Here is a 23,381-nt window from a genome sequence, read left to right as displayed (position 1 = left end):
TCCTTTCAAAAGAAACTAGCAACCTGTTGAGCTTCTCCCGCCTTCGTGCATTCGTAGGGAAACAAGCGAAAAAGGGCGCTGGAATTGGAGGGCGACGCGGGGTACCCGGCGAGGCGCTGCTGCAGCGGTAGATGCGAGGTTTATTTTGTCTGATCCGAGTTTATTTTGACTGGGGAAGAGGCCGCCGCAGGGAACGGCTCGGAGACGCGCTCCAGTTCTGTGCAGGAGGCACCCAAGAGGAGGACTTGTTTGCGTGCCTGGCTGCGTGGGACTCCCTCGCTGTTTGCTGGCCGCCCACGAGTCGCTGGCTCTCTCCAAGCCAGAGCGCCGAGCTCAGCTCCGGGCTTGAGACGAGGCGGACAGGAGGCGGCAGCGTCCGGACCGGATTTCTCCAGCCTGGGGGAGCCAGCAGCCGAGCGGGGGACTTCTCCCGTGCCGCCTGCCAGATAGAGCGGGGAAAGGGAAGGGGAAGAGGAGAGAGACCAGCCCCTTGGAGAAGTTGCGCCCTGCCAGCCGAGCTGCTGCTGCTGCCTCACCCGCTGGAGAGGAGCCCGACGCCGGGCTGAGACTGGGGCTGCCCTGCCCGAGCGCCTGGGGCCGCTTTCCCGCGCGCCTGGCTTTGGAGAGGGCAGCCGTGCGCTCTTGGGCATCTGGCCGTGTGCGCCCTCGGCAGCTGTGCGCGGCGCCCTGCTCGCCTCTCGTCCGCGGCCTCCCGCCACCCCTAACGCCCGCTGTTGTGATGCGTATTCCCGTAGACCCCAGCACCAGCAGGCGCTTCACACCTCCCTCCACGGCCTTCCCTTGCGGTAAGATGGGAGAGAACAGCGGCGCCCTCAGCGCTCCGGCCTCGGGACCCAGAAGCCGGCCGGAGGCGCGCTCCGTGGTGGATGTCCTGGCGGATCACCCGGGCGAGCTCGTGAGGACCGACAGCCCCAACTTTTTGTGCTCGGTGCTGCCTTCCCACTGGCGATGCAACAAGACCCTCCCCGTGGCCTTCAAGGTAAGCCCGAGCGGGGCGCGGAGAGGGGCGCGGGCGGAGGGCGAGAGGGAGGAGGAGGAGGCGGAGGCGCGCAGATGTTTCCTGCTCAGCCCGCTTCCCAGGCGCCCAGGACTGCACTGGTGGTTTAACGGCAAAGGCGGAGGGGCGGGAGCGGGGGAGCAGCAGCTCTCCTCCGCCGTGTGGGGGCTGCTCCTCCTTCGATCCCAGCAGCCGGTGCAAGGCGCTGCGCAGAGGATCCAAAACAAGGGAGGCCCCCGCCCGCGGTGGTTCCCAACTGCTTCTGCTGCGGCCAGACCACAAGCCTGGACACTGCCGCCGCCGCCGCGGTCTAATCGGCGAGTCTCTTCCTTGGAATGCCGCCGCCGCCGCCGCAGTGGTGTCAGCCCCGCGGAAGGTGGGAGACAGGATCACACACACAACCAGCCTCCGCCCCTGTACAGTCTGCTCGGGCCGGGCGCCCCAGAGCGAGAGACCACTCAGGGCTGCTGGATCGGCTGCAGAGAGGTAACCCGGGGCAAAGCATAGGTTTGGGGGCGCTCCTCCTGCACCCCACCCCAAGTTGGAGTCAGGAGGGGATGCGTCGGGGGCCTCAGCCTTGTGGGACTCCGGGAAAGTTTGCCCCTTTCGCAGCCCTCGCCCGGCCCGGGACACACATGAGCCTCCAAGGCAGGCCTGCTGCCACATGCTCTTGATGTCCAGACGTGTCCCCTTAGTTCAGACGTGCATCCACTTCTGCGGAAGAAACCGGCCTCCCCAAGAACCCTAGAACGCCCCCAAGCCCTCAGAGAATCCAGTTAATTATTTCTATCCCACCTCAGCGCTGTGCTGGAGGCGGCTATCAAAACAAACACAACAGAAATCAGATTTTTAAAACACACACACACAAGGGAGAAACAATAAATAAAACGGCAAAAAATAGACTTCACCGCAGCAGGAAAGTGTCGTTACCCATTTCCTAGCCCTTTAGGCGCATTTTTCCAAGTGGAGGGGGCATGGGTGGGCAAGGGTCCCGCCCCAGACAAGTGTCTTGCCCCCACCTCCCCATTTCTCTTTCAGAAATCTAATATTTCTCTGTGTAAACCGCCCTGAGCCGTTTTTGGAAGGGCGGTATAGAAATCAAGTAGATAAATAAGTATGTGCGACATAGCTCGCCCCCCATAAATGCACCTTGCCCCTTCTGTGCCCCCTCCGTGGTTTTTTTAATTCCTCCACTATGACCCCCCCACACACACACACACACTCACACTCACTCCATAGAATGTCTCCCACAGACATCGGACAGCCGCTGAAGTCGCATATGGTAAGAAAAGAATCCGAAAGTGACCGGTACGCTCCAGAGCAGACTCTTGCGTGCCTTACGGGCAGGAGTCAGTCCGAATTCTGACTCCTGGTGGCCCGGCCGTGCGAGCAAGTGGCCAGGCAGAAAGCAAAAGAAAAGGCCCTTTTAAAATCGTATTCCAGTCCTAGGCGGTGCTCTAGTCCATTTTAGCCTCACCTGTGAACATCCCTCCAGCAAATCAGAGTCACCTCTTGTTCTGCTCCAGCTGAAAATTCCGCCCGGGCAGGCTCTCGGGAAGATGGTCAGTCATAACTAATAACCCACGCTTGCCCGCGTTCTTTTTCGGCCGTGAAAACGAAATGACCATAGTCCAGCATCTTTTCCCAGATGACGCAGAGAAACTGAGCCCACCCCTGATCTATGGGGGCGATCCTGATTGCAAAGGGCAACCCCTGGAGGAGGGGTCATGGAGATCCCTGCCTTACTCTTTCAGGTAGGATGGGACGATTTCTCAGAAGCCCACCCCCCATCTCTCTGGGAAAGCATACCAACTTGGATCCACACGTGTCCCGAACGGTAGTCCCCCCAGTTCCGGGTCTAAACCGTCCGCGCAGCCGCCCCCAGCTGGCAGTGTCTAGTAAGAGAGGGCATTCCAGATCAGCCCCTGTGAAAGCCACCTCCTGCCCAGCTGCTTTGCTTTCCTCTCTGGTCTCCATCCAGATCCAAGAAGACAGCTTCTGTGGAAGTCGACGAGATCTCTTTGATCGCAATGCGACAGGTGGCCCCATGATTATCCCACCGGCCGCTCCTGGTTTTTATTAAAATGGGGTGTGAGAGAGTGAAGGGAGGGTAGAATCTCCTGCGAACAGTGGCGGCACCAGGGGAAAAAAATGAGGGGGGCATAGAAGGGGCAAAGAGCATTTCTTGGTGGGCCAGCCGCCTCCCACATGTTAGGTTTTTTCGAAACAGAAATCATAGTATATTTCACATTAACACTCTCATCCTGAACCTATTTTCATGAAATAAATCCTGTTGATTTTATAAGGGGGGGAGGGGGCGAACTGCTTATTTGGGGGGTGCTTGCCCTCCAATGCCTGCCACCCCTGGAGCCACCCCTGCCTCGAATCTCAAGCAATTTATTCCAGCACACTCAGTGCCATTTACTTTGGATGAGGCGCCTGAGGACTGTAGCCTTGAGGGAAGGGCGGTTGAAGTTCCTAGTCCTCATGGTCGCTGGAAGAATATATACTATACTATACTATACTATACTATACTATACTATACTATACTATACTATACTATATATAGCTCTTGGAAAATGTGAGAGAGCTTCCACTACATACTTGGGAACATAAAGTTCCCAACCCCTGCTAACTTGGCAAAGAGGCACCTTTTAATGTGGTGATTCTCTTTATTGAGCAGGGGAGAGCAACTGGCCCTTTTCAGCCCCAGCACAGCAACCCTCCAGTGACTGTTGCTGACGTCTGTCTTATGTTTCCTTTTAGATTGTGAGCCCTTTGGGGACAGGGATCCATCTTATTTATTTATCATTACTCTGTGTAAACCGCTCTGAGCCATTTTTGGAAGGGCGGTGTAGAAATCGAATAAATAACAATAAACACCGGCCCCTGCACAAAACGCAAACTCATACTAATTGCTAATTTCTCGGCCTGCCCTACTTGGCGGTCAACCGAGATCGCACTTCTGAGAAGGGTGTCTACTAACCAATGGATTAGATATGCCTCCTTAGCATAACTGACGACCTCTTCTGCACACACGATCAAGGAAAAGAGTGGTAAAAATCGGTGGACTTCCTCTTCTCCCCTCGCCCCTAGTATGTGGTTAGAATCCAAGGGCTGGAATCCCAGCTAATCCCGAAATTGGGAATCCCCCGGCCCATGTCTAAATTTAGTTTGTGCGCACCTCGGGGCAAAGACCTGCCTCTTCTTATATTAAGCTATTATGCTCCATGTCCTTGGGCAGCGCCATATTAACCCTCCTAAATCATTAGCAGAGTCCAGACGTGCCAGCTTCTAGCTGTGGGTTGAGGCTGCGATTCTAAGCCCCATCGAATGCAGATCCAGTGGGGCCTAGGCTCCACTGAATGGAACGAGGACGCAGTAGTGCGCTGCAAACCGCCTTGGGTTCTGGTTTGTGGGTTCTGCGTTCTGGTTTGTGGGTTCTGGGTTCCCCTGAAAAGGCAAGCCTCAATCACTTCCCAGGCAGGGCCACCTCTTGGTTCCCCGTGTGGCGGGATGATTCCCACCCCAGATCTCCCCCACCCTTGCCTGCCTCCGCCTCCTCCCAGCCCCTAATGAAGCTTGTCTTTTCCCCCTCCTGGGAACTGGAGCGAGCTGCGTCTTCCTTTTCCAGCCAAACTTCCTCGGCGCTCTTCCCTGAGGCTCCCGGCCTCATCTCTGATTATTTCGTTCTTTAGGAGTGCTCGGGAAACTTTGAAGTGTAGAGGGAGTTTAAGCTAATTAACTAACCGCGATTTAGAAAAAAAAAAGAAAAGAGAAAAGAACAGAACAGAAAAAAGCTGAAGCGGGTAGGAGGACCCGAGGAGGAAAGATGTAATCTCCAAAAATAAACGAGAACAGCTCGGCAGTCTGTGATCAACCCAGTTCCCTTCCCCTTCCTCTTTTTAATAAGCGTTTTTGCTCTACTACTAATCTCGCCGCAGTTACTTAATTTTAATTTAATTCAGTCCATCACCTCTGGAAAGTCGTTGTTGTTTTTAAGCTACCCTGTTTTGATCTGTGTCATTGTATACGCGCTCTTAAGGCACGGATTTCCAAGAGGGAGGGCCCCTTGCTTGCCCTGGCCAGAATCGCACCTTGAGGCCCAGATCCGAAAGAAGCTGTCCTTGAAAGAATCAAGATGCTTCTGCAAAAGTGGCCCAAATCCAAGGTCTTCACGACCGATGCCAAATTATGATGATTCACAGTCATATTTTGCAGCTTCGGAGTACATGATGCTTACAAAAAGAAATCAGTGTAAACCTAACCAACCACCAAACAACTGCCAAGTACCGTAGTTGCGTTTAGGATAGGGTGTCAGATTTTTTTTAAACAATTGCAGTATCAGAGTAAGAGGGTGCTTTTACGGAGTGCAACCTAAGCAACCACAGAGAGAGAGAGAGAGAGAGAGCGCACCAATTCCTGTCCCCAAGAATGTACAATCTAAATCCACAGTCAGCCAAAATTTGGCATTTTGAAATCTCATTGATTTCAGTAGGAGAATCTGGTCCTTGCAGTAGCACATCCATTCCTAAATGGATGTTCCTTAGTCCGGATTCTATGCGTGTTAAGAATCCATGCGTTAGTCCGGATTCCTAAGGCTGCATTGCGATGCATACTTCGGAAATAAGCTCTATTAGATTCAGTAGGACTTGCTGCTTCTGGGTAAACGCCCACCAGACTGGACTGTAGTATGCAGTGGAGAGTTTGCAAATATCTGCGTCTACGAACTCCAGGCTCAGTGGGGTTTACTTTCGAGTAAATATGTTGGGGTTCCTGCTGCAGCTCTCCTGTTGAAGTTCAAGGGGCTTTTAACAGTGTTTCCCTTCGCCATGGATTTTCAACCGGAGAGATTGAAGCCTCTCCCGTTGAATTATATGGGGGAAAGTGCTTAACTTTTGGATCGTGTCCTAAATGTCGATCACGGGAGAGATGCCAAGGGAAGTGGGGTGAGGGGAGAAATGTAACTAGGATTGACAGGTAGTCTGAAAGGCAGAAAGCAGAAACAGCAATAAAAACACCAACGAAAGCCTTCTTATTCGTAAAAAATCTGTCGTCGCTTAGGGAAATTAACAAACTACAGCTATTCCACGTCCCCACCAATGGTGGATTTTGAACAGGCATTAAAAAAAGAAAGCGAGGAAAACAAAGGAAGGTGGATCCCTGCACATATTTCAGGAATCCACTAGACTGATCGTATAAGGGCACTGGAAGAGCGGAGAGCGGATTTAAAGGGGCTTTTAAACCCCTTAACGCCTGGAGTGGGGATAATGACCCATTGAAATAAGGCCCTTTCCAAATCAAGACTTGAAACAAAAGCCCCGTGAAATCTAGCTATCTATCACCTTGACCCTACACACAGTTTATCGGAAATTCCCATTCATTTCCCATTCATTTATTTTTAAATGGGACGGTGATGACGGGGTAGTATTTTGGCGATTTTTAAAACCGGAAGAAAGAAATCCATCTAGTGCGGATGCTTGCATTAACTACTTGCATTCACTATGCAAGCCGAGCGATTTGACTGTTGCTTTCCCCAAGGAGCTCTCTGCCAGTACAAAAATATTGTGCCTATATGGAGGGTGCTAGTGAAATATCTCTCCTAAAAATAGGATGGTCTGCATCGTGGCCAGAGTCAGAATCTTAGACCGCGAATTGCAAAAACAGGATGGGCGGAAAATATTTTTCCCCATCTTATTGCAACACGACGCTATCTATCTATCTATCTATCTATCTATCTATCTATCTATCTATCTATCTGAAATAATTGCTCGGTGTTTCAGCACATTCTTGATGTTCTTTGTCTCCATGTTAACAGATGAGGCTTCGTTAGGGAAAATCAAATTAACCTGAATGGAACATGCACTTGGGAAAGCGCGTTGTCAATCTGTTGGTCTCTCTCCCGCTCTCTCTCTCTCTCTCTCTGCATATCTGTGTGTGTGCATATGTTCTGATCACACATGCGGAGTTTGATTGATCCTAGAATTAGTCTCAGCATCCCTTTCGGCCGAGAGAAGACAAGGGTGTCTTGACTGCGACTGCATATTTACCTGGGCGTAAATCCCATTGGACTGCCTGCCTCTCTATAAACATGCATACTGTTGCATAGGATCGGATTGCATGGCACAATCCTCTACACGTTGTCAGTGCATACTGGGTGACTTACTTCTGAGTAAACATGGATAGACTCGGCTGTACGGTGCGAGTTGAGTAGAGGATAAAGGGAAACGAGAGCCTACCAGAGTTGTCATTCTGAGCAAATCTACACTAAATATTTAAATAGGGTTGTTTCAGAATAAGAAGGTCGTGGGTTGCAGGCAGAGGAGGGAAAATGGAAAAGGTGACATTGATCACACGCAAGTTGTTTTTTTGAGTTTGAATGAAATGTTGTCGGCCGCTCTATCTATCTATCTATCTATCTATCTATCTATCTATCTATCTATATCTCCACTGTTTTTTCTGTTTTCCCCTCTCTCCCAAGGAAGCAATCGTATTTTAAATATTTGAAAAATGAAATACTAATACATAAAACAATAATATGTATTTAAAACCCTCATCAAAATAACAGACATCTGCTTTTCTAATTTTCTGATATATCCTCAAGGGGGAGAAAATATAATATTCTCTTTTAAGAGCTCAGAACTAGAATTACGTGCTTAGAGAAGGCTAAAACTGTAGACCTGGGACGTTTAATTTGGAATCAAATCACATTGAACTCGGTAGGACTTACTTCTGAGTAAATATGGGGAAGTCTGGGCTGCAACGTCCAGCTGATCTCATTCTCCTGTCTGGAAATGTCCAATTGGAGAATCCAACCTAAAAGGATTCCCATCATCTCGTCCCGCCCCCACCCCAGGTAAAATAAATAATTAAAAAAACAAAAACAGTAGCCGTGTAATACTTTATTACAACTCCGTTCTCAGGAATAGTAAAATGACAACGAACTATCATATAATGACAGTTAACCCTCCTTAGGGGCCCGATCCAGCCAAACACAAGTCCCTTTAGCTCGCAGGGGGAAAAAAAAAACCGGCTGTGGGACTCGGTAGAGGCCAAGGACCGTTCGCGAAGTGCACCAGTGCAGGTTTCCGAGTTTCGCAGAACTCTTCCTCAGGCACGTGGTTGGAGGCGTTAGATGCAGAGCCAAGGTCAATGCCTCTTGTTACAGTCACTACTCTAACTCGGCGATTGAGACATTCTTTCTCTGCAGATTAGCTGGCTGCTCTGCCAAACAGGTGTTTGTTCAAAATAGCCTCAGGAAGAACTCTGCTCAATTACAAATGTACTAAAACCCCAAAGCACACGTTCAGCTATATATCCTCGAAGAGATGCGACGGGGCTTTTTCGATGCATCTCTTCTTTTTTTACGTAAGAGTAAAAGTAAACTGTTCCGTCAAGTCGGTATCGACTCCTGGAGACCACAAAGCCCTGTGGTTTTTCTTTGGTAGAATACAGGAAGGGTTGACCATTGCCTCCTCCCACACAGTATGAGGTGATGCCTTTCAGCAGCTTCCTATATCGCTGCTGCCCCATATAGGTGCTTCCCATAGTCTGGGAAACATACCAGCGGAAGCTCCCCAGTCAGACCCTTGGTCCATCTAGCTCAGTACTATCAACACTGACTGGCAGCAGCCTCTCCCAGGTTTCAAGGAGCAGTCTTTCCCAATCCCAGCCCTATCTGGATGATTCCAGGGGACTGAACCTAGGACTTTCGGCATGCAAAAAAGATGCTCTGAGCTTCTACCTCTTCCTCCTTCACACCCTTTCCTCTCCTCCACGCCCCACCCCCCAAAAGAGAAACACTGGCTGACAGTCAGACTAAATTCCTCCTGAGTAGACCTATTGAAATTAAGAACATAACAACAGCACTGCTGGATCAGGCCCAAGGCCCATCTAGTCCAGTGTCCTGTTTCACATAGTGGTCCACCAGATGCTACTAGAAGCCTACAGCAGGAATTGAGGGCTTATATAAAGTAACTCCTTAGTACTATTGAGTACTATAGAGTAACTCCTTAGTAACTATAGAGTAACTCCTTAGTAACTATAGAGTAACTCCTTAGTAACTATAGAGTAACTCCTTAGTAAGTACTATTAGTTCTAATTACTTAGTACTATTGCATTTACTATTAGTACTTAGTACTATTACATAAGTTAGTCTGGATGTCAGTCACAGTAACACAGGCACTCAAGTGTTGTTGTTTTTAAATCCTTATCCTGACATTATAGTGTGGAATGATTCCGCACCAGCACTCCTCTTGCCTGGTTCAATGTATCTTTCTCATCTGCACTTAACTCCTTCTAAGAGATCCTTGGACTCAAAACGCAACGTGCTTTTTAATAATTGAGGGCTGCAAGTTCTTCATAGGCTTAATGCATAGATTAATCCGATGAAGCCAAGTTGTGTGTGATAGAATCAAAGAGTTAATCGTTCCAAAGCCTCATTAACTTCAATGGGAGAGATTGCAATACAGCATGTGTGGGGAAATGCTGGATTTTGGCTGGATTGTATTCTGACTTGATGCATAACAAGGAGCCATTGGTGAAGCCATGGATTCAGGCTAGGCTTCCTATTGTTGTCCGTTATTTTTGTGTCCAGGGGCATAGCAAGGTTGGAGTGGGCCCAGAGACAAGATTTTAATATGGTCCCCCCTCACTGAAGCTCAGCTCATGAAGTAAAGAAATCTTAAATGAGGCTGAATAGTGGTAACAAAAAGCACAGTAAATAAATTATTTTTTAAAGGGTTTTGTAAATTGTGGACGATGCAAGTCATTTCATGGTCCTAGAGAAAGACATGCTGTTCTGGTGGCTCCAGGTCTTAACACTCACATCAATTTCGGAGGATGAATACAACTGAAGGAAGCCCAGGCGGGTGTGCAACTGGGGGAGTCAGTAATGTGACTTGCCTCAGGGGGGGCCAAGGAGGTAGGCCCCCAGACAACTGTCTCCCCTTGCCCTATTATAGTAATGCCCCTGTTTGTGTCTCTTTTGATCCAACGTGTTGTTACTCTAATGCAGAATGAGAGACAATCTCCAAGACGGCCGTTGCTTCCAGCTGTTCATATATTAAACTGTAAGGGCACAATCCAGCTGAAGTCAAATGCTTTTAAGTCCCATTGATTCTACTGGGAGAGAGAGTGGAGTGTGTGTGGGGGGGCGGGGTTAATTCTCCAGTTGAAATCAATGGAAGTTCTAAATATATACATATATGAAATCAACACCTTGGTATTGTCTGCACTGACTGGCAGCCGCTCTCCAAGGTTTCAGGCAGAGTCTTTCCCTGCCCTACCTGGAGATGCTGCCCGGGACGGAACCCGGGACCTTCCACATCCAAAGCAGAGGCTCTTCCACTCCAGCACAGCCCTTCTTTTAATTTTGACTACATTCTGACTCAAATTCTTTCAGTTCCTTAAGCATTTCATAAAGGCATCATTGAGGTTGTGTGTGTGTGTGTGTGTGTGTGTATAAAATTTAATCACTTAAAATTGCAATTAGTCTAATTTTAGCCCTTCTATATGTATCATATTTGCAATCACCTTTATTCTCCCACATTTTCAACAGACACATTTTAACTTGTATAATTTTATGCTGGTCTCTGACCATAATAAAGGTAGGTGTGTGTGTGTGTGTGTGTGTGTGTGTGTGTGTGTGTGTGTGTGTATAGGCAGATGGACAACTGACTATTAACTCTTGAAATGGTCCACCGTGGAATAACTATAGGATGAGTTACTGAACGTCAATGCACAGCCCTCATATATTTATGTGTACATATATTCCTTTCTATTTCTAAAGGTCTGTTCACATGGTATTTTTCTAAAGGTCTGTTCACATGGTATTTTATTTCTTTCATGACATGGTCTTATGCACGTTTACTCAGAAGTTCATCCCACTAAGTTCAATGGGACTTCTACCCAAAAAAGTCTGCAGACCTTTTTGTATCCTATATGTCTGTATCCTATATGTGCCGTTCAGGGGTATAGCAAGGTTGGAGTGGGCCCAGAGACAAGATTTTAAAATGCCCCCCCCCCCCGCCCACTGAAGCTCAGCTCATGAAGAAAAGAAATCTTAAAGGAGGCTGAATAGTGGTAACAAAAAGCATAGTAAAATTATACACACACACACACACACACCTATGTGCCACAATAGAACATCATCCTAAACTATTTTTAAAAAGGTTTTGTAAATTGTGGAGGATGCAAGCCATTTAAAGGTATGAGAGAAAGACATGCTGTTCTGGTAGCTCCAGGTCATAACACTCACAACAATTTCTGAGGATGAATGCAACTGAAGGAAGCCTGGGCGGGTGCGCGGCTGGGGGAGTCAGTCATGTGACTTGCCTCTAGGGGCCCCCCCCAAGGCAGTGGGCCCCCAGACAACTGTCTCCTCTTGCCCTATGATAGTTACGCCCCTGGTGCTGTTAAAGTGGCCTTTCCTGCACATTCCTGCTGGGGGGGGCCCGAATTGCCATGGTGGGGTTGATTTTCAGGGTGAAGACAATGCAAGGGGAAAGTGTTATCTGCCGCTTGCCACATGCCATGTTCCTGGGCTGGCTTGGGGATGGGGTTCACAGCTAATTTAAAAAAATTAAAAAAACTATGTCTAGTCCGCTTCTGCATTGTCAATCTTGTGAAGTCAGGTTTAACGTTAAGTGTTGTTCAACCTGGTTTGTGCTGTGGAACCTCCAGGTAAATTATGCATCTGTGGGGGATTCCAGGATGGGGGTTTTTTTAGGGGTCTACACTTCTTGCGCTGGTCCTGTATTCTAAAATAAATCCATTTTTCATTGCTGACACTTTCAAGGTTGTAGCCCTTGGAGACGTGCCAGATGGGACCGTGGTAACAGTCATGGCCGGTAATGACGAAAACTATTCCGCTGAGCTCCGGAATGCCTCCGCGGTCATGAAAAACCAAGTGGCCAGGTTTAACGACCTTCGCTTTGTTGGACGGAGTGGCCGAGGTAAGGCAATGGGAGGGGAACGAAGAGAGAACCAATTTGTCGAGGACTTTAGAGGAGAACTGGGCAAACCTATGGAGGATAAACCTGTTAGGGGTGCTTAGCCGTGGTAGCTAAATGGAACTTCCATGTTCTGAGGCAGTCAACCTCTGCACAGCAGGTGCTCTGAACAAACAGTTGGGGAGGGCTGTTGACGTCATACCTTGCTGTGGGCTTCCAAAGTATCTGGTTGATGGATATTGAAAGCAGGGCGTTGGGTTAGATGGACTTTGGGTCTGACTTGGCAGGGGCGGATCTACATTGGGTGACTGTGTGCAGTGAACACGGACCACCCAATGGGTCCAGGGCCGGAGGAGCCACCTGCCTCTGGAGCTGGCTTCCCGCCCGCCTCTTTCCCTCCCTCCACCCCATCACGGGTGGCAAAGAGCCTGTGCTTGAGCTAATGACGTCACTGCCTGGTGGGCACACGCTGAGTGCTGACCCCGGCGGTGACGGAGAAGGAGGTGGGCGGGAAGGTAGGCGGAGGCTAGTGGAGGTGATGGCAGCAGCAGGAGCTCCCCAAAGATCTAATTGTGGGCCGCCTCCTACATCAATACTTGAGTGGCATGGCTTTTCTTACACTCCAGCTCGGCTGTGGAAGGACCCATTTCGAACAAGAAAGGAACTGGGCAGGGAAGCTCAAACACCTGCTTGGAAGCTCTCCCTTCCAACCTGGTAGCCCTTCGGCCTAGTCCCAGATTCGTAGGGAAGGGCTGTGCTCTTTTGCTAGGGAGGCGCCAGCAGACAGGGCTGCCCAGCTTGTGCGGGGCCAAGAGCAAAAGTAGCTTGTGGGGATGTCCCTTGGCGAATCAGTATTGTTCCAGCCCTGCAAGAACCAGACGAGTCTCTAGCCTGATTCACACATTATGCTGTACGAGTGTGCAGACATCTGTACACTCGTACATGTGTTTGTGTGAATGACTGTACCTGTGTTCATGTTAGAAGTGAGCCTGGATACAGGCCCTTCAAATGCATGGAACAGAGAGGAAGCGTATTTCTGTACCTGCATTCAGCAAAACATGTGAATGACTGTACCTGTGTACCCGCAGATCTGTACCTGGGTACACTATACACTTGTTGTAAGAGTGTTGAACATAATGTGTGAATGGGCCTTCTGTTGCTGTGCTACAGAGCGGGCTCCCCATATATGTATGTATTTATAATTATTTAAAATATTTATATCCCACCTCTCCAGTACACTATTGCTTGAGGTGGCTCACAAAATCGATAAAACAGATACTCTATAATACAAAACAAAATTAATAGAAATTAGCTAAAAACAAGCCTCAGTTAAAACCCCATTGAAAATAACAAGTTTAAAAAGTTAAAACTCATCAGACAGAGGCTTCAGCTAAAATCTAAAATGCCTCTCTAAAGTTTCTTAGAAACCCTGAGGGAAGGAGAATGATGGAGCTTTTTCAGGAGGGGCCACAACAAAAAGGCCCCCTCTCCAATCCCTGCCAGCCTGATCTCTTGGAAGTGTGAGACCCTGGTCAACTGTCTCCTCTTCCCCGCTTCTGGCAGCTCTGCTGGCAAGGTTATATGGAAACCCTGCCCAGGGCTGGTGAGGGAGACAGAGTTTCATCTGCTCTAATGTTTTCTGCAGATCTCAGAAAGAGATGTGCAAAAACTTCCTGAGAAATTTGGCTTGTTTTATTGAAACCCCCCCCCCCCCTTTTTTTTTTTTTGCTTCCACTGGAATTCCGCAGGAGTTTTGCCTGGGCAGGAACCTCGACATTTGATTATTTATGTATTTATTCATTTCATTTCTATACCACCCATCCTAGAACAGCTCAGGGTGATTTACATCACAAATTCAAACCATTTAAAATGTAACATAAAACACAAAATAAAAATGGTTAAAATATTAACAAAGAACTTGTGTCTAAAACCATTTAAAAGCAATGAATTAAAAGCCAGGATTTACCCCTGAATTTCACTCTGCACATGCACAAAGGTGCTTTCTGCTTTTTATTTCTCATGAGTTAAGGCTGAGATCTGGCTTTCTAAATGGTTTCCAGTGCTGTACTCGCTTGCATTTAGCCCTGGAAGGATATAGTGAAGTGAATCGGAGTTGTCATGCTTCCCCCCAGATCAGGCCTGCTCAGCTTTGGCCCCCCCAGCTGTTTTTATCATTTATTTATTGCATATTTTTGGAATACAACTCCCATAATCCCCAGCCACAGTGGTCAATAGCCAGGGATTATGAGAGTTGTAGGCCAAGATCTGCAGGAGGGCCGAAGTTGAGCAGCCCTGATCTACACAGAGAGGGTTCCCAACCTTGGGTTCCTGGAGACCCTCAGAGTGGCCATCTGTTCAATAGATTTTGCATTGGTCATTGAACAGTCTCTCCTTTTCCCCTGGGGATTGTCATTCTATGTCATTCTATGAAAGGAGGGCAAGGAACTCAAACAGAGACTCCTCAGCACTTTGCCTGACTATAATAACCAAGATATAGGAATTAACAGGGTGCGTATGTCTCTGTTGATTCTTTTGGATCTCTCGGCGGCTTTCAAAACCATCGAACGTAGTATCCTTCTGGGGCGTCTGAAGGGGTTGGGCATGGGAGGCACAGCTTTGCAGTGATTCCACTCCTACCTCTCAGGTAGGTTCCAGATGGTATCACTTGGAGACTGTCGCTCTTCAAAACAAGAGCTCCAGGATGGAGTCCCACAAGGCTCCATACTGTCTCCAATGCTTTTTAACATCTACATGAAACCGCTGGGAGAGATCATCAGGGATTTGGTGCAGGATGTTATCAGTATGTTGATGACACTGAAATCTATTTCTCCATGTCAACTTCATCAGGAAATGGCCTAACTTCCCTAAATGCCTGTCTGGAGGTGGTAATGGGCTGAACGAGGGAGAACAAACTGAGGTTGAATTGAGACTTAGGAAGTGGTTTAGATCTGCCTGTTCTGTTTTTCTTGGGGGTTGCACTCCCCCCGAAAGAGCAGGTACATAGTCTGGGAGTACTTCTGGACCCAAACCTCTCCCTGATTTCTCATGTTGAGGCAGTGGCCAGGAGTGCTTTCTTTCAGCTTTGGCTGATTCGCCAGCTATGTTCATTTCTGGAGATAAACGACCTTAAAACAGTGGTGCATGTGCTGGTAACATCCAGGCTTGACTACTGCGATGTATTCTACATTGGGCTGCCTTTGTATGCAGTTTGGAAACTGCAGTTAGTACAGAATGCAGCGGCCAGTTTGGTCTCCGGGGCTCCCCGAAGTGATCATATTACACCCATCGGCTGCCAATAAGTTTCCAGGCGAAATACAGAGTACTGGTTATTACCTATAAAACCATAAATTGCTTGGGTCCAAGGTACTTAAGAGAGTGCCTCTTCTTCATCAACCCCACTGCCTGTTAAGGTCATCCGGGGAGTTCCAGTTGTGGTTGCCACTGGCTTGGTTCGTGGCGACTTGAAACCGGGCCTTTTCAAGAGCTACCCTGGAACTGTGGAACGTGCTTCCTAATGAAATTAGAGTTTCCCCTTCTCTTAATGTTTTAAAGGAGGACCTAAAAAACATACCTGTTTAGTCAGGCTTTGAGTTTATAGTTTTAAAGCTTTGGTTTTAGAGTTTTTATTGTATTTTAAATTGTTTAAATGATGTTAATGTTTTGTTTGGTTTTATATTGTGAACCACCCAGGGACTTTTTTGGATGGGGTGGGATGATGATGATTGATGATGATGATGATGATGATGATAAATACACTAAGATCATATGTGGCAAGCCCCGCCCACACAGTGCTTTACCAATCAGAGGTAACAGAACAGAAGCACTGTGGTGATTGGGCAGTGGGGATTCCATATGCAAATAGGGAAGAGGAGCAGGGAGGGGGTGGGTGAGTGAGTGGGGAGGGACAGGCAAGCTGTGGGGAGGGTGTGGGCAGGTGGGCGGGTAAGCGAGCAGGGAGTGAGCAAGCGAGCAGCAGCAGCGAGGGGGCAAGTTAGAGTGGGTGGCTGAGCAAGAAAGCAGGGGCTGTGGCGGGTGGGGGGACGAGAGCAAACAAGTCCTAGCGCACAGATGCTCTGTGTGGGTTCAGATAATAATAATAATTAATAATAATAAATAATCCCAAAATAATAACCAAAATAATCCCAGTAGTAATTGGCGCCCTGGGTGCAGTTCCAAAAGACCTTGAAGAGCACCTCAGCACCATAGGGGCCACAGAAATCACCATCAGCCAATTACAAAAAGCAACTTTACTGGGAACAGCCTATATTCTGCAACAATATCTATAATAATAACAGCAACAAAATTGATAACAAAATTCAGCCATCCCAGGTCCTTGGGAAGGACTCGATGTCTGGATAAAACAAACCAGTCAATAACACCTGTCTGACTGTGTAAACAAGAAATAATAATAATAATATTTTTTGGCGGAAGCCATGGCAATTAAAAGAGGGCGGCCCTTTCATGATGTGGGGTGAAACACTCACCTCAGGCATCAGATTCCTGGGGCACCAGAAGGGTGGCAAGGAACCCCTGTCCTCGGAGCAGCCTTTCAGGCCTGATCCGACCCTTGCAAGCTTTGCAAGGAGCAACCCTCCACACACTCCTTACAAAGCTTGCGAGCAGCACGAGGTGAGAAAGAGGAAGCTGCTGGCAACCTTCCCTCTGCACTTTCAAAGTTTGCAAGAGTCTATTTTGAAAGGGGGGCATGGGGCAAGGCCCCTCAGGGCCCCCCCTCCCCCAGGCATGGGGCAAGGCAGCCCTTTGCTTCTCAGGCTTCGCTATAACTTTGGCTGCCCCAATTAAAAGTGGTATGAAAACCAACCATATGTTTGTCGTGTAGATGGGGTCGTCTAGCTCGGCTCGCCAACTTTTCAACTCTCTGCTGTAGCTGTGCCTTTCGGAATCTCTCTGTGCAGAAAGTAGCACATTTTTATGCTAATCTGTGCTGTGAAGAGCTTTGCCTGCTGGTTTTTGCACATCAAGTGCTGTGAACAGCACAAGACGAGACCAGACCTTTTCCCCCCCAGGGGAGTTGGCAGCCGTACTTATAGCTTAGGCAAGTTTCAGAATCTGTGAATATGATTTGAACATCTTGTTCTTGGTCATCCATCTTTGAAGAATGAATGGCCCCATTCGCACGGAACGGCACAACGTAGACGAACCTGTGGTTAATTTTTGTATCTGTGAATCGCATCGCAGACATTTGTCCAACCATAGCCTGGGCAACCTCCGGTTTCAGGGTAGTGGGAGCCACTTCCCCTACCTAGTCAGCCCCTCGGCTACGTCCCGGCAAGCTCTGTAGCGTCCACATCTCCAGACTCCAGGCAAAGCATCAGTATGTCTGCAGGGCAGCAGCCATTGGCCAGGATCTTCAAGGGGGCGGGCCGAGCGTAATCGTGTCTTTTCAGAATGGACTGCCCACCCTCGACAGGGAGAGGGCATTTAAATCCCTTTCAATGGCATTCCAGCCCTTCTGACAGCAACCATATTGCCGCCCTCATAAGAACCCTGCACCAAAGAAGTCTCACACCAGCACAATTGCTGGCAATGGGGGGGGGGATGCAGGGGGGCACTGTTTTTCTCTTACTCCAGGAAGGGATTGCGGTGACTTCCGAGGAGGGAATATGTATATGAGGGAAGGCAAAGGATCCTGGGGTCTGGTCCACTGTGGCCAAGGATGCTCTTGTGATGCCCTATGCGATGCCCTTTGCCGGGCAGGCCCCGGGCAAAGCAGTCCAGGAACACCCAAGCACACTCCTGCCCAGGGGTGGATTAACAGAGAGGCAGAGTAGGCATTTGCTACGGCGGCAAAGTTTGAGGCGCAGCAAATTTTGCCCCTCCTCAAATTTTGCCACCCCTCTCTGTGGGCAGTGGTGGCTACAGCAAGGGTGGAGTGGGTGAGGAGAAAGTCCCCCTTTTTACCTTAAAAAAAAAAAGGCAAACCATTTTTACTTAAGGTAGGAGGGTGGCGAAAAGCTTAATCCACCCCTGCTCCTTGTTGGCATGCTGCCCGGGGATCACATATGAGGCCCAGTCCACTGGGGAGGACCAGAGACTCAGTAAGCTTTGTTCTCCGTTGGACTGTGCTCTCATGGGGTAGGCCGTCCAAATCAAGGGGGGGCCTGCTTGTGTGGAGGCCCCGTTCTCTCTGGTAAATAATAGAACTTATATACTTATACAAATATTGATGTACCACTTTTCAACAAAAGTTCCCAAAGCCGTTTACATAGATATAAACAAACAAACAAAAATGGCTCCCTGCCCCCAAAGGGCTCACAATCTAAAAAGAAAGATGAGGTAGACACCAGCAACAGCCACTGGAGGGATGCTGTGCTGGGGATGGGTAGGGCCAGTTGCTCTCCTCCTGCTAAATGAAGAGAATCGCCACTTTTTAAAGGTGCCTCTTGGCTCAGTTGGCAGGGGGCTGATAAATGACCGCCCTCCTCTCCAGGCAACCCTTTTATTCTCCCAAGGAATATGTGGCCGCTCCATGTGTCCAGGCGGCACTGGGTGGGCAAACTAGGGGAACACAGGGACCAGGGATACATCTTTACTCTCATTCAAATTTTCTGGGTTTGGACCCCTGTTGCAGCATATGCAGACCAGCCACCACTTTGAATTGCAGGAGAGGGGAGCAACCCCAGGAAAGTAGAGTAGTCATACCAGGCTAAAAACAAATATGGATATGTGTGTTACATGGACCAGGGGCGTAGCAAGGTTGGCGTGGGCCCAGAGACAAGATTTTAAAATGTGCCCCCCCACCAGTGAAGCTCAGCTAATAAAGTAAAGAAATCTTCAATGAGGCTGAATAGTGGTAACAAAAAGAAATTGAAATAATAATTAGAAATAATAACAACAACAACAATAATAAAAAGCATAGTAAAATTAATTTTTCTCTATCTATCTATCTATCTATCTATCTATCTATCTATCTATCTATCTATCTCCTATGTGCCACAATAGCACATCATCCTAAATTATTTTTTAAAGCTTTTATAAATTGTGGACAATGCAAGTCATTTCATGGTACTAGAGAAAGACATGCTGTTCTGGTGGCTCCAGATCTTAACACTCACATCAATTTCGGAGGATGAATACAACTGAAGGAAGCCCGGGCAGGAGCGTGGCTGGGGGAGTCAGTCATGTGACTTGCCTCGGTGGGGGCAAGGCAGTGGGCCCCCAGACAACTGTCTCCCCTTGCCCCATTATAATTACGCCCCTGACATGGATGACCGGACAGGCAGAGGGACTGCTTGGACTGCTTCCTTGCAGCAGCCATCAAGCCAGGGGAAGGTGTTTCTGGCGTCCTCTTCCCTGCGGCTTGCTTGTGTCGAGCAACCAGGCTTAAACCGGGTTAGTGGAGTGTGCATTCCTCTAATCCCATCTGTTTGATTGTGTGTTGCTGTAGTGTGGCTGCCCACCGCGGCAATTCACGAGTAGCCCCTGCCCTGACCGGGAGGCTACAACAAGCCTCCAAGCATCAGGGGGCACCCCAGAATCCCCTGTGCACTCTCCTGGGGCCTGCTTGGATCCACCCCCCCCTGCCCAAGAGCCTTTATTTTTCCCCCAGATTCTTTGATCGTAGAAACTGGGGTGGGGGCGTTCATCTTAAATTCAAAGTTTTTGCATTGAATTAAATTCCTTCCAATTCCTTTTGGGCAAATGCAGGTGAAACGTGTGTTAACCTCTGTTTTTTATGGGGGCGTCTTAAATACAGAGTCATCTTCTATTCATGTAAAGACAGTGCTGTACAGTGGTCTGCGCACCCAAGAGGGATCCCATGCATTCAGCAGAGCTTCCGTGCAGATCTTCTGCACAGCAACCCTGTTGGCTCTGGATGGAGCTTCTGATGAATGCATGGGAGTGATGGGCAGAGCTATCAATTCTGGGCCCCGCCCCTTTCCGTTCCATGCAGAACAGAGTTCACAGCTTGCTTTCTGGTGCGTCTAGCACATGCGCCTTCTGGACATTTTCCACCATTTTTCTTGAACGCTTCTTCCACAGAAACAGACCCTTCTGACTTTGCCGGCCACACGCCAGCCGTTCTCCCGGCGTTCTCAATGTATCCACGCAAACCGTCAAAGCCCTTTTGGGTTCTCGGCCGCTCAGCCGAGTGATCTTAAGAATGATTTGCGTGTAATAACTGTTTACTTGTTGCTCTCTGTGAAACCCAAATAGTTTACATTCTTTCTTACATTTCCGCTTTCCTGTTGGCTCCTTTCCCGAGTGGCAGGGCTTTTCTTTTCCCTACTTAACTACTTGCAGGTTGATGAATGGAAAATGTTTTGCTTTTATGAATTAAGCTTTCATTTCTGTACTCAATTATTTGCTTAGGTCTCCTCCCTCCCCCCTTCCTTTTTTCCACCCTTCTTACACAAATTTCCAAACGGAACGCAGCTCAATCTGAACTTGACTCTTGAATTCATTATGAACCCCCTTATGTGGGTCTCCATGTCTGGGCTAAGAAATTACAGTAGTCTGGAGTCCTTGAAAAGAATATTAGGTGTTCGGTTTCTCCTTCCAACTAGGAGCCTGCTCAAAGCCCACTGAAGTCAGCAGAACGGCCTTGGTTTCCCAGTGTAACAGATCTTATCTTTTTGAGTGGGGTCTAACATTTATTGTAAGAAACTGCCTTACACCAAGTCAGCCCATTGGTCCATCTTGTTTAGTTCTCTCTGTACTGACTGGCAGCGGCTTCTCCAAAGTTTCAGGCAGGAGTCTCTCAGCCCTACCTGGAGATGCCACCAGGGATTGAGCCGGGGACCTTCTGTACACAAGGCAGATGCTACAGCCCCATCCCCTTTGGGGAATATCGTACAACAGACAGGATTTGAGACTTTTGTCTCACATACAGTCACCCATCCAAATGCAAACCAGGGCAGACCCTGCTTAGCAATTCATGCTCTTCTACTGCAAGACCAGCTTGTCTACTAAAAGCCCCCAATTCTGTAACTGCAAGTGAAATGTATGGAGGAGAAATCTCTATTAATAGGCATTGCTTGCATGATTTCACAGCCTGTGTGTCTATAATTAACAGAAACAAGAGGTGAAGTTTTTCCTGGACTGTTCCACTTCTGGCGGGCGGTTGCATAATGCTTCACCACACGCAAAATCTCCCTGCATGCAGAAGACTAGCATGTCATTGTTTCCACTGTATGCCACTTTCTGTTGCAGACTGGGGGATGGTGCTTTTAAAAGGAAAAACTCCAAACAAATTCTGAGAAGTGGGGTTCAACCTAGCTTTCCCCGATGCTCCATTTTTCTGGGTGTGCAAGGATTTCTTTTTCACTGCAAGGTCAGGCCTTTTAAGAGCTTTTCACAGGCAAAGCACTGGAGCGCAGTGAAAGGTTGTCTGCTGGTCTTGTGGTAGCAGGCATGACTTGTCCCCTTAGCTAAGCAGGGTCTGCCCTGGTTGTATGTGAATGGGAGACTTGATGTGTGAGCACTGCAGGAGATTCTCCTTGGGGGATGGGGCCGCTCTGGGAAGAGCATCTAGGTTCCAACTTCCCTCCCTGGCAGCATCTCCAAGATAGGGCTGGGAGAGATTCCTGCCTGCCACCTTGGAGAAGCCGCTGCCAGTCTGTGAAGACAATACTGAGCTAGATAGACCAATGGTCTGACTCAGTATATGGCAGCTTCCTATGTTCCACTAGGTGGACCCAGGCACTCGCCTAGGTGCCAAGCCTTGTTGCGGGGGCGGGGGGCATCTCTGGTATGGACCCTGCTGCCCTCACTTCCACCCCTGCAGTGAATAGCCACCATGGCTCCCAGTGGTGGCTGGAGCAGGTGCGGTGGTGAATAAGCAGACCATGCCTTTAAAAATCCCCCCAAAAATGTCCTGCTGCTGCCACATCCCCATCGCCTGAGCTATTGCCCCACTCCACGTGGAATTTGCTCCCTCTGCTCAGCTGGCTGATGTCTCTGCGAGGCAGCCAGCCCAGTAAAAAAACTTTGCCACACTGACCCCTCAAATGGCCACAACTTTATGTGCACTGACCAGCTGAGTGGCGGGACATCTAGCCAATATTTAAAGGTATCCGCTTTCTCACTTCCACCCCAGCCAGCAGCAGCCACCAAGTATGACTTGTACACACACACACACACACACACACACACACACACACACACACACACATTCTGTATTGCACATAATATAATTTTAACGGGGAGGGGGACATACTTTGCCTATGATGCCAAACAGTGTTCCCTCTAACAGGGATTCCCCAGTGTTGTTGACTACAACTCCCAGAATCCCCAGCTGCAATGGCTTTTGCTTGGGAATTATGGGAGTTGTAGTCAACAATATCTGGGAATCCCTGTTAGAGGGAACACTGGTGCCAAAGACCCTAGGACCAGCCATGAAGGCCCCCAGGTTCAATCCCTGGCAGCATCTCCAGATACATCTGGGAGAGACTCCTGCCTGAAACCTTGGAGAAGCTGCTGCCAGTCAGGGTAGACAATATGTCCAGTGTAGACCAATTGTTGTCTGTCTTGGTATAAGGCAGTGCGGGGGAACCTCATTTGGGTTAAGCGCTTCAAATTGCTTCCAGGGGAAGAACCGTAGCTCAGTGAAAGAGCACCTGCTTTGCATGAAGAAGGGCCAGGTTCAGTCCTTAGCATCTTGGATTTCCCTCCGAGGGCTGGGAGATATCTGTCTGAAAACCTGGAGAGCCACTGCCAGTCAGTGGAGATAATAATTGGACCAACAGTCTGACTCGGTATAAGACAAGGTCTTATGTCCCTGAGTCTATGACACACAGAGCAGGGAAATTTTCAGACAGCAGGCTTTACTGTGAATTTACTGCAAGTTTGAAGTTGTCCAAAAACCAGATGCAAAAAGTGGATTTATTTTTACCCCAGATATAAATCAGGCTACATTCTAACACACAGTGAAAAACCCAAATCGTGTATGAAGTGCTCCCCGATAGCCCGCAGGGACTTCGGGGTAAATCTTGCTGATATGTGAATTCACACCTCCGTTCTGGAGGAGATGCGAACTAAATGCCGGGTGTGAAAAACCTCCTGGGTGCTTTCCAGATTACCCGCTGCAACCGTGTCACTGCTGTGTGCTTCCGTACTGCCTGTGTTTCGACATCACAGTCCCTGTGCCGTCGGCAAGGTGCCGTTCATATTCCCGATGCCTTCTTTCGGATTGTATCCCTGCGTTTTAGTCCTACTACGTTGCATGTGCATCGCAAATAGATAGCTATATCTTCCCATCATAGGAGGGTTGTGCGAGCTATTTCTCTTTTCAAAAACGATCCTGCCAAGCCAAAGCTTTTTACTGCTGAACAGCGTGTCATCTGGAAAGCGCCCTGGTGAAATGAGGGCTGTTCTCACAATCGACATCAGAGTAGGAGAGAAGCCTCTCTCTGACCATAATGCAGGAGCCATGCGTGCTCCCATCTGGC

The 23,381-nt window shown here is 48.6% G+C and overlaps 1 protein-coding gene across 1 annotated transcript in view; it reads left to right on the top strand.

Annotated features, from left to right (window-relative positions):
• The first annotated feature begins 739 nt into the window (after positions 1–739).
• RUNX3 (RUNX family transcription factor 3) overlaps positions 740–23,381 on the top strand; it is an 88,191-nt gene continuing 65,549 nt past the window's right edge. The window contains exons 1-2 of the mRNA XM_053268111.1: positions 740–1,000; positions 11,817–11,973. Coding sequence (XP_053124086.1) covers positions 740–1,000; positions 11,817–11,973 — 418 coding nt within the window. The remainder of the gene's footprint in view (positions 1,001–11,816; positions 11,974–23,381) is intronic.

Source organism: Hemicordylus capensis, chromosome 7, assembly GCF_027244095.1.
Source record: "Hemicordylus capensis ecotype Gifberg chromosome 7, rHemCap1.1.pri, whole genome shotgun sequence".
Taxonomy (NCBI): domain Eukaryota; kingdom Metazoa; phylum Chordata; class Lepidosauria; order Squamata; family Cordylidae; genus Hemicordylus; species Hemicordylus capensis.
This window is presented reverse-complemented; position numbering and strand designations above follow the sequence as displayed.